We start from the raw sequence: 11,806 nt of genomic DNA on the forward strand, positions 1-11,806 counted from the left end.
TGCAGGTATATGCACACATTCCAGAGTTTATGGGATTAATTTTTTAAATAGAATATAATTAGAGCCAATCCAAAATGACTGACTTTGGTTAAGACAAAACAAAGACACCAACCTTTCTGTTATATAATGCGTTTTCATATTAATCCTGTTGTGTATTATGCTAATCTAACGGAATTTAAGAGTGGATAGAAAAGATGAAATTCTCTTATCCCTGTAAAAAGTTACATTTACAGGGGAATAAATATTATCAGGGCAAAAAGTAAATTAAGGGTTGAGAGTGTCAAGTCTTGCTTTTAATTTTGGTACTATTGGTAGTAATTTCTGTACTATTGGTAGCAATAAAAACAATGGTATTTTATATTTATAGACCATGTGTGCTAATGAATTTCAAAAGATCTTATGAGTATAGGAAATACTGCATCTATTTTACATGAGGAGACCAATATATCACAAAATTTCTTGTGAGCTCCAGCGCAAGTAATTTGCCAAGGGTGACATAGCAGCTTATGGGAATGTAGGGAAGAAATTTAGGTCTCTACTTCCATGCTCCAACTTTCTGAACATGAACATTTCCTGTTGGAAATATCATATAATCATAGAATATCTCAGGTTGGAAGGGACCCATAAGGATTATTGAGTCCAACTCCGTGCTCTTCGCAGGACTACCTAAAACTATATGACCAAAAGCATCATCCAGACGCTCCTTGAACTCTGACAGGCTTTGTGCTGTGACCACTTCCCTGGGGAGCCTGTTCCAGGGACCGACCACCCTCTCCATGAAGAACCTTTTCCTAATGGCCAATCTGAACTTCCCCTGACACAGCTCTTTCCATTTCCTCGTGTCCCATTGCTGGTCACCAGAGAGAGGAGATCAGCACACCCCCTCTCCTGCCCACCTTGAGGAAGTTATAGACTGCTATGAGGTCACCCCTCAGCCTTCTCTTCTCCAAGCTGAACAAGCCAAATGACCTCAGTCACTCCTCCTAAGTCTTGCCCTTGAGGCCTTTCACCATCTTGTCCGCCCTCTTCTGGACACACTCTAATAGTCTGATGTCCTTCTTACATTGAGGTGCCCAAAACTGCACACAGTACTCGAGGCGGGGCCGCACCAGAGCAGTGTAGAGTGGGACAATCAGTGTAGAGTGGGACAATCACCTCTCTCGACCAGCTAGCGATGCTGTGCTTGATGCACCCCAGGACACGGTTGGCCCCTTTGGCTGTCAGGGCACCGTTGACTCCTATTCAACTTGCCATCAACCCAATCCCCCAGAGCTCTTTCCACAGGGCAGTTCTCCAGCCTCTCATCCCCCAATTTCTATGTATAACCAGAATTATCCCATTCCAGGTGGAGAACCCTGCACTTGCTCTTGTTAAATTTCATACGGTTGGTGATTGCCCAGCTCTCTAGTCTATCCAGATCTCTCTGTAAGGCCTCTCTACCCTTGAGGGAGTCCATAGCTCCTCCTAGTTTAGTATCATTGGTGGTACTAGATGTATCAGGTATGTATGGGTGATATGAATGTATCAGATTCCAAAGAGCTCTTGAGCTTGAATAGGACACTGAGTAGACATGAACTGTGCTCTTAGATTTGACATGCTGCTTGCTGTGTTCATGGTACTTCCCTTCTCGCTCTTCTCCTCCAGTATTCTTTATCAGAAATAAAGTAAAAGTGAAACTCAGATTCTTTAGTCTCTGTAGGATATGTGAATCAGTTTCATTGAATCGTAGACTCATGTAAGTTGGAAGGGGCCTCTGAAGGTCATCTAATCCAACTTCCTGCTCAAAGAAAGGGCAACTATACCAGGTTGCTCAGGGCCATGTCCAGCTGAGTTTTGAATATCTCCAAGGACATAGATTTTACAGCTTCCTAGGGAAGCTGTTCCTGTGTTTGACCACCCTCATGGTAAAAAATTTTTACCTTGTATCAAGCTGGAATTTCCCGTATTCTAACTTCTGTTTGTTGCCTCTTGTCCTTCCACTGTGCGCCTCCAAGAAAAGTCTTGTTCCATCTTCTTTATACTGTCCCATTAGTTAGCTGTAGACAGAAATAAGATCTCCTCTGAGCATTCTCTTGTTAAGGCTGAACAGCTCTCAGCTTCTCAGCCTCATCATGTGTTCCAGCCCCCTAAACACGATCTTGGTAGACCTCCACTGAATTTGCTCTAGTACGTCCATGTCTTTCTTGCACTGGAGTGCCCAGAACTGGACACAGCACTCCAGATGTTGTTACTCCAAGCACCAAATAGAGGGCTAGGGTCACTTCTCTTGACCTTCTGCTTGTACTCTTACTAATACAAGCCAGGGTATTGTTGGCCTTCTTTGCCTTAAGGAAACACTGCTGAATTCCATTCAACTTGTCCATGAGGGACCCCAGGTTTTTCTCCAAAATTGCCTTCTAGCCAGTCAATTCTAAGCCTGTTCTGTTGTATGAGATTATTCCATCCCATATGCAGGACTGGGGTTTGCCTTCATTGGAGCTCATAATGTTCCCCTCAGGCCATTTTTTCCAATCTGTTAAGGTCCCTCTGAATAGCAGCCCAGCTCTGTGGTGTATTGACCACTCACCCAATTTGGTATCATCCACAAATTTGCAGAAAGTGCCATCCATCCCATGTCTGGGTTGTTAGTAGAGACATTGGGCAGTATTGGCCCTAATATCACTAGCTGAGGCTGAGGGATAGCACTATTGACAGACTGCCAGTTGGACTGTACTGCTGATTCAGTCCTTTGAGTCCAGGTGTCCAGCCAATTTTCCACTCCCTGTTATTATCCACTTATCCAGTTTCTCTCTCACCACGGTGGCCATACTATGTATACAGACCATGTCAAAGCACATGCTAAACTTAAGGTGAAAAACATCCACAACTCTCCCCTTATCCACAGTGTAAGTCATGTCATTGTAGAAGGCAATCAGGTTAATCAGGCGTGATTTGTCCTCAGTAAGTCGATGCTGGCCATTCCCAGTCATCTTCTTGACTTTCACGTGCTTGCAAATGGCTTCCAGGATGATTTGCTCCATAAACTTACGGGGGTCTGATGTGAGGCTGGCTGGCCAGTAGTTCCCCAGATCCCCCCTCTTGCTTTTCTTGATGTTTACCTTGTCCAGTCATCAGAAACTCTACTCTGTCCTCATGACTTATCAAAGATTATAGAGTGACTTCACTAAGACATTTACTGTATGATCTTCAGAGGTATCCATTCTAGTCGCATAGACCTATATAAGTTTGTTCTGCTTTGCACTGTATCTCAGTTCCTAAAACATTGTTTTGGATCTTAGTTCAAATTGTCCTAGGCTGCCAAAGTGATTAATAAAGATCCCAAGTTTTGCCTGATTTTGAGCAATACCCTTAAAATCACATCATGTTCTTTTGATCATAGAGATAAAATGAAGTCACAAAAATTGGAGGCAGATTTTGGAGACACCTGTCTTCGAGGCAGTTTTTCAACGGCTTTATGAAATAATTAGCCACTACCAGATTTGAATAGAAGCTTACATTTTGAATGGTTATGTTTACCTGGTTCATAAAATAAGCTGAAATTTAGGTTTTCAGAAATGTTCCCAAACCATGACACATGTTCAGAGTTTCAGGCATTTAACAGTATTCAAAGCCAAATAAATCCTGTCTGGTGCCAGTCTTCTTTTTAAGAAAGTGACCAGGTTCTATTGCCACCTGGTAGAGATTCTGCTTTAGTTCAAAAACTTCAGAACTAGAACCTGGAGAACTGATCTTTCACTGCTAAACCCTTGCAGACACTTAAATGACATATTAAAGGACTGAATACCCATGTAACTTCACCTGGTAACTTAGTCAACTTCCTGATCCAGTGCTGAAGGACCAACAGCTCAAGCTTGTGCTTTTTAATAGGATATTTTAATATCCAGAAGCAGTGCATATCCCATAGTACAATGGACTATTGTTAAAACAATAAATATCCTAATTGAGTAAACCATAGGTATAGCATGTTGGTAATGATTTTGGTTACTTTACAGATCCAGGGAGCAGATACATGAGAGATTGTTCCAGAATTAGGAGCTTACAGTGGAAAAACACAGTGTAAGCTGTCTCAGACTGCCTTATGTAAATAGATGTCCTTTTTCTTTAGATCCCTGGTTCTGTCTGAGTTTTCTAGTGGGAATTCAATAAGGATATAAGTGGTGCTGCAAACATCACTTTAAATTCACAGTAAAGTCTAATAGTTTCAAATTATGAGCTTTATCATAATTCAGAAGGAATCTAAATGTCAGTTACATGACAGTGCTTTATTTGTGTCTTCCAGTTCTTTTTTTGCTCCTTCATCAGAACAAAAAACATGAGAAACGTGCCAAAAAATCTGAAGAAAAAAAAAGTAATAAATATGCTGATGTTGCCTTTCACAGAGGAAAAAACAGTGGAAAATGGTCTGTAGGATCAATATCGCCATGAAGATCTGACCCAAATTTTGAACATCCATTCTTTCCCTTCTATATAAGTATAGCTTCTTCAATGTGATAGCTTGGAAATAAGTAATTTGCTTTTGCTCTTTATTTGAGACCTAAAACTTGTATTTGCATTTCAAATACATACTAAAGTTTGATAGTGGTGAGGTGAAGAATGAGTTGAAGTCGTTTCTAACAGAAACGCAGGTGGTGACGCGCTTCAGTTTATGTTGTATATAGGCCTCAGCTATTCTATTTGATGTAGCTCGTAACACCTCTTTCCCACATTCTGCTATTCACGTTTGCTTTCTTTTACCAATGTTTTCTCACGACCTTGAGTTTAAGGAATTTCATCAATACATCTCTCTGATTATCCAAAATGTTAGAGGTACTGTCAGATGTCCTCTTGCTCACTTGGATCTTCATTCTGTTAAAGTTCGTCATGTATTAAAGTCAGAGTCACCAGCAAAGTTGAAGGGTATTTATTCTTTTTGGTTTGTTTTACTAAATCTTTGTGAAAATAAGAAAAGCTGGCTTGATTCCCTCTATACATAGAAATAACTCTTGTTCACTGAATGACCCTTACCCTATAGATCCAGTCATCCATGCCATGGGAAAAAAAAATTGTTGTGTCTATTCATTTTCACTGGATGTCATCCAGAAAGCAGAAATATTACTGCTTATGTTCTTCTCGTGTTGATGAACTGCAATAAAGGACTCTTCATATGCCGAAGTTAATCTGCTAACGTAAGACTTACTGCTCTTTGCAGTGCTATGCCAAACGTACATCTTCAGCACTTTTTCCTGTTTTTTGACCTTAACTCTTTACTCCTGGCAAATCATCCTACCATTAAACTGTACCCAAGTAAAAAAGCTTTAAATTACCTGAAACTTTTTCCCTTCTCTGAAACATAAAATCATTTGATATGTTGGCCTATGAGGACACACACATACATTCACAGACAAATGGAAATGCCAGCATTGTCATTTACAGAAGAATTCTTCAAGCAGCAGCGTCAGCCTCTAAGCCTATAAAATAGTCCTTCCCAGCGGGGTAAATGACAATCAGAACTATATTACTTGAACAGTTAGGTTCAGGTCCTGCAAGTTGTACCTAAGGTGAGCAAGAACTCCGCCTGAAAATAAGGAGTTGCAGACTCAGCTCCATTTTCAGAAAGCTGTTCCAGAGAACATGTCAATCCATTTGTTAGCTGTGCTTGCTGGCAGTTATATGCAAATCCATTTGTATACTGATTGCCTTTTCTACATTATGTTATTACATAGCACACATGGCATAAAAAAATTAAAATCTATCTAGTAGAGCATGTGCGAATGTATATGGATGGCAGAGTTCTGTCCCATGCTGTTAATGCATGTGTGCCCCAACCCCTTGCTTTCATTTGTTCATAAGTGCCAGCAGCTTATTCCACAGCTGATGAAGAGGACTGTGCCAGTGCAAAAGGAAAAAAAAACAGTTACACTTTTTTCCTCTTACTTTGAAGCAGTGAAGTCCCTCCAAAGGGCCAGTCTAAGTTCACCTTGAGGGCATTAGCAGAGGCTACTTTAAAATAAAAATCTTCTAGTATTAGTCAATTGAAAGATAAAGCCTTTTCTGTTCTGTGTAAATAATTTTTGAGGAATGTACTCTTCTAAGGCAATTCCCGATTAGCATATCCTATAGCTTATTGTCAGACCCTGTCCACAGGGTACAATTGTGACACAGACTGTGAATATTCAGCAACAGGAGTCTGTAAATCTGAGTAGGTAATGACAAAGCCTCTTTAGGGAAAGCCAGAATGAGGTGAGCTGAGTAGAATAATGGCAGTCTTGGGGGGCAGGGGAGTATTTTAATTTAATCAAAGCCAGAGCAACTGAAAAAGATACTATTAAAAGGACTTGCTCTCTGAAGTAAATACTTTTCAGATAAATGCACAGTTCAAACTGACATGCTAAATTGACATCCTTACATCCACTCTATTCTCTGGATCAAAGCAAAGTTAATCATTTCACTTGCCTTTTATCTATTTTATGGATGTGTGTGTGGGTATGTGTGCATATGTATGTGTACGGTGTGCGCATGTGCACACACAAGTAACAGAAAATAATGGCAATGAGGGACGGGTTTTTGCTTTTTCTGTAGTGAAGTTGAAGATTTTTTTTTTAATGTAGTGGTACCTAATAGTCATTGCCCACTGTTGTAAAAGCTCAGAAGTATTGCAGCTTTCTCTTGCCTGTGTTTGCCCAGCCACCCTTCTACATACTACAAGCACTGGGAAATTTCAATGACACAGCTTGGAATGGGTTCAGTGACCTCAATTATGCCCTCCCACCCACTCCAAACTCCTTTCAATTTGCAAAAAGCTTTAAGTGGACAAAACCCAGATGCCTTTTGCTTGTAGTTCAGTAAGAACAGATTGGGCATGTAGATTCTTGTCAAAGTGATATATGTAGTTCATTTTCCATTAACTCTTTCTTAACTAAGGATTTTAAATTCTCAGTTCCAAGTCTAGCACTCTGCTTTGCTTTCTACTGCTTTTTAAAGTTCATTATGCCTACAACATCATTTTAAAAAATGAACGTTAAAAAGCCTCGGCTAGACATTGACTGATACGAAACAGACTGAATGTTTGGTTCTGCTTTTAAAGGCAATCACTTTTTTTCTTTTTAAACTTGTTTCATGTGTAATAACCCATCCTATTGTCTAAGACAGTTCAAAAGCACTAACTAAACATAATAAATAAAAACACCAGTTTGGGGGGAGAAAGAAATCATGACTGTGGAAATGATTTACTAGTCAAAACCAGTACATGGGCCCTGATGACCTTGAGAGCTTGCTTCAGTTGGCTTGCTTAAACTTAGACTGCTTTCATAATGTTGTAATATTGCCCCGAAGAGTCGGTGCCTCTCCCCTCCCCCAGAACATTTCATTACACTCCCTTTCTCCCTCTCTCTCTCTCTCTTTTTCTTTCATTCTGCAGAAACATGTGCTGTCAATAATGGAGGCTGTGATCGGACTTGCAAGGATACCGCGACAGGGGTACGATGCAGTTGCCCCGTTGGATTTACCCTGCAGCCTGATGGGAAAACGTGCAAAGGTCAGCTTCTGTTTGCTTTGCAATGCATCATTTGCCTTCAGCGGTTCCAGTACAAGATGTAAATATTCAGTTATTTAATCAATACTTTTAAGTTAAGGTAATACTGGCATAGTGATTGCAATTGAGTTCATTAGCTTTCTCCTTCCCTAATTTTTCTGTATTTACCTATTTCAATCATTTTTCTCTCTATTTATTAAAGGGTTTTATTACTGCAGAGAAATGAGATACAGAGGTCAAACTGTTTCAAACTGACCAGAGATTTAGAGGAACAACTCCGGGCTGCAAAAAGCCTTCAGTTTCAAAGGATAGTCTGATACCCTTGTAAAACTTCAGTCATCTAATGGTGTCTGAATTGGTCTATTCAAAAAGCGAGTTAAAATTCTCAACCAGTACTTTGTTACCTGCAGATAATCAACTGGTTATTACTAAGCGAAGCCAAGCAAAAGGTGCAGAGGTATTGCTGAAAAAACCCAGACAATTGTCCATTTCTGCCCCTTCAAAACATAAGTAGCCAGCTACAAAGGAAAACCAGAACAGCATTTACTGGTGCACAGGTCTAAACCGTACAGCTGATGCTCAGATTTTACTGTTCCAAAGGCAGCACAAGAACCTTGGCATTTTGTCCTTCATGAGTGTGTTAAAACTGAGGTCAGGGGAAGAGAGAACAGAAAAGAGCATCTGATATCACTGTCAACATCTGTTCTCAGTTAAGGAGACAGGGAATATCCCTGCAGAATCACACTTAATGGCACTATGCACTTGAGTAGATTTAGATACGTGTTAGTAGGACCAGGCCCTCCATCAACCATTTTCCCATCTTCCTATGTATTTCTTTTGAGCTCCATTGCAAGAGACTTGGTGAGGGACATCCAGGAGGACATCGCATATACTGTTGTCACAGAGAATGCTTTTTTATCACTCGGTGACTTAGCACGTTGACCTAACTTGCTAAGAAACTATTGGGACTTTTTTCCTTCAAAGTAACCAGAAATGTCAGAATTTCTTCAGTCCAGGGCTTGATGTTACTTAAAATAGTAAAACCCACAAAAATAAACAGAAAATGTGTGGTTTCCTCTTGCTCCAGGCTGAAAAATCCCAGTGCTTGGGCATGATCCTGTTAGTATTTATAGAAATAACAGTCCATTTGCCTGTTTATTTGAAAATAAAACATTTAAGCTGCCATTGCACACAATGTTAATAGTTAAGGGTGAGCACACATCAAAAATCAGTCGTTTTAGTTCAAGCCACATAAAAACAATCTTCATTTTTACAGGCAGACTAGCTAAGCCATAGCAGACCAGTAATAGTGATTCCACCGAGTGCTTAAAAAGAAGGCATTTTAATACTGTAACATACACCTAGACTTGATCATAATGTTTATTATTGAAACTGCATCATGAAAAAAAAAGATTAATTCTAAATTTAGGAGTTTGGCCATAGAACTAATATGAAACAGTATTTATATAATAATCAAGTCTATAATTAGTGCTACAGACAAAATGAAATATTCAACTTTGATCCTCAAACCAAATACCCTAGCTCTAAGCTCTTTCACATTTTTTTCTTTTCCCCCTTTTTATGAGAAGAAAATATGAGAAACAGAATCTGTATTTTTTTGATGCTGCAGATTCTTTCTTAAAATAAGCAGCAACTGGAAATTAACTCCCATGGTTTGACAAGCCAACCAGGCCATTTCTTTTTAACCTTTATTGACATTTTAGGAAATACTCTTCATCATAAAATGGTAAAATATATGTTTTGCATTTAATTTAACTGGAATTAAAAATATTTATCTAATATATTGCACTGTGAGATTTCTGGGCTAGATTCTGTTTCCCTGAAGCTAAAGTAACTTCCCATTTAAATCTGTGCACAAAGGATCCTGCACTTAAACTGACCATGAAGCTTCTTCCGTAGCTTTTGCAGGCAGCCCTTAGTCAAGACTGCTCTCTAAGATTTACATCTTCTGAGCGCAAAAGTGAGCATTTTGGTGGAGTGACATTGATGCCTTCCTGGCTCCTCGTGCTTATAGGTAAAGCCTAGAAAAGGCTGGGGTGGGGAAATTCAGTGTGCACATTTTCCTTCCTCTGAGTTCTATAGGAAACAAAAGAAAAGAGTGATCAGCTCAAGTTTTCGCCCTTGATTTTTTTTTCTCTTTACTCTCCTTGATTTGACTGGCCCACAATTTTTCATATGTACAGTTCTTTGTTCCCTCTAGCTGTAACATTACATCTGTGTGGTAAGAGCAATGGATTATCTATTGGATGCCCTTTAAAGCATCTTCAGGGATCATGCAGCTGTCACATCCTGTCTTTCTTGGGCAGAGTTTTCAAGTCCATCAAATGTCACAGCATATCCAAGTGAGGTTTTTCACAGAAGCATCATTTTAAGAGAGATTATATTTCTAAATATGGGAGAAAGGTATGTCATTATCTATTAAAGGAAAGTAGAGAGACAGGGCATGTAAGAAAAGCTGAGAGAAGTTGGAGGGATAATTAATATATTAACTGAAAAATGCAGTTGTGGGTTTAGCAAAATGATTAATATGTTTAGTTTGAATTTAGCAAATAATGTTGACCAAAAAGAATGTTTTTATTGGAAAGTCTACGATTTTTCAGTCCATTTTGGCATCTTCCTCTCTAAGACATTTTACATAGTGCAGCTACTATTTGAAATTATGTAGTTGCTTAGATTCAAGAGGCTTAAATAAGACTCAAAGAAACATCTGAACTTTAGAGTACTCTGACATGGACATTGTGTAATTTATTAATCTGTAATTCTGGCTCACTTGTAGGTGATTTCCTCAATAGTGCGCTTTTACCATACTGGTATTTTATGGAAATCTATTGCCGCTTTTCTTCCTTTTTTTTTTACAAGGGAATCAGGTAAATTAAAGAACATATTTATTTTTAAATTAATGAAATAAATAAAAATACTATTTTTCTAAATAACAATAATTCCCAGATAGTTCTGTTCAAAAATCAAGACTAGTCTGCTTTAGGCATTGTATGCACATACAATGGGAAAAAGAGTTTACTGTCCAAAATGTTCACAGGTTTTTGTTTAGTAGTTTGGAATTTCATTAACTGTTTAGTATAGAAAAAAGGCAAGTATACATACAAAAGGACAGGCAATTTTTTAAGAAAGAATATATGCAAACATGCTTTATTTGCCAAAAGATGGCAAATAAACCCTATTAAATGTAACTAATTGTCCTAGACTTTGTTTGCAATATCATATTTCATATTCTATAGTTCTATCATAAAAGCTGGGATGGATTCAAATCACGGAGTACAGAACTGAGTCAGGACTGAAACTCTGGTATTTCTCCTGGCCCTTTCCCAATGTATCAGAGAATGGATGGTGCAGGAAGGCAATTTCCAAGTAATACAGGGGACCTACCTTCAGCAGTTTTGCGTGTCAACCTCTTTCATAGGCTCAGTGGGAAATGAGAGTTCATTGTACCTCAAAGAATCAAGCTCCTTTTGTTAATGCAGAGTGCAGTCTGGTTTATATCAAGTGTCAATAAAATAGGAAAAAAAAATTGTTGTGGAGAAAGTTTTAACATGGAATATGTACAGGTAGCTGCATAGCCTGTAGGAAGACTACTGTAGCCCAAGATTGTTTTGGCTTCTGGAAGTTGGAAAAATCTTTTTTATCTCAGATTTTTTCTCCCTTACATATATTACTTACCTGATCTCATAGTGAAATAAGAGGAAAAGTGCTGTCTGTGGTCTAGTTAGAGGGACCTTCAGATGTACTAATGGTGGCTGGGATAAAAATTCATTAACCTTTTGCTGTTCTTTAAAAGTCAGTCTCAAACTCAAGTCTTCCCTCAGCTAGGTTGGCACACAATGGAGAATGTTCCTTTTTTCCCTTCAGCTTTCCTATCAACTTGGCTCTTAATAAGCCAAACCATGGAGGCTTTTGTCAGCTAAGAGAAGAGACACATCCCAGGCAGAAAGAGTTCCATATTCTCCCTCCAATTAATGCTATTTAATTTCTCCTACCACTGTAACTGGGTGATCCCAGCTTGATGCTGAGTTCATTTGCTGCTGTCGATTATTGTGCTACACATGACGAAACAGTGGAGTTCATTTCCTTAAATGGCTACCAAGTCACCCCACAGAAGTCAGCTAATGCAGACAGAAAGGGAGCCAGAGGATTAAAAGACACAGTGGCCCAGGATGCTTATTGCTCATTGCCTCCTACCCACTTTTTAATATCCCCTATATTAAATATTAATTAAATTAATATTTAATATCCCCCTGCATATCAGGGGTTCTGTGGTCC

The 11,806-nt window shown here is 39.0% G+C and overlaps 1 protein-coding gene across 1 annotated transcript in view; it reads left to right on the top strand.

Annotated features, from left to right (window-relative positions):
- The window catches only part of SCUBE1 (signal peptide, CUB domain, EGF-like 1), a 220,390-nt gene that overhangs the window by 136,853 nt on the left and 71,731 nt on the right, over positions 1 to 11,806 (top strand). The window contains exon 8 of the mRNA XM_009332799.1: positions 7,397 to 7,513. Within this exon, the coding sequence (XP_009331074.1) occupies positions 7,397 to 7,513 (117 nt within the window). The remainder of the gene's footprint in view (positions 1 to 7,396; positions 7,514 to 11,806) is intronic.

Source organism: Pygoscelis adeliae, unplaced genomic scaffold, assembly GCF_000699105.1.
Source record: "Pygoscelis adeliae isolate BGI_AS28 unplaced genomic scaffold, ASM69910v1 Scaffold38, whole genome shotgun sequence".
NCBI classification, from domain to species: Eukaryota; Metazoa; Chordata; class Aves; order Sphenisciformes; family Spheniscidae; genus Pygoscelis; species Pygoscelis adeliae.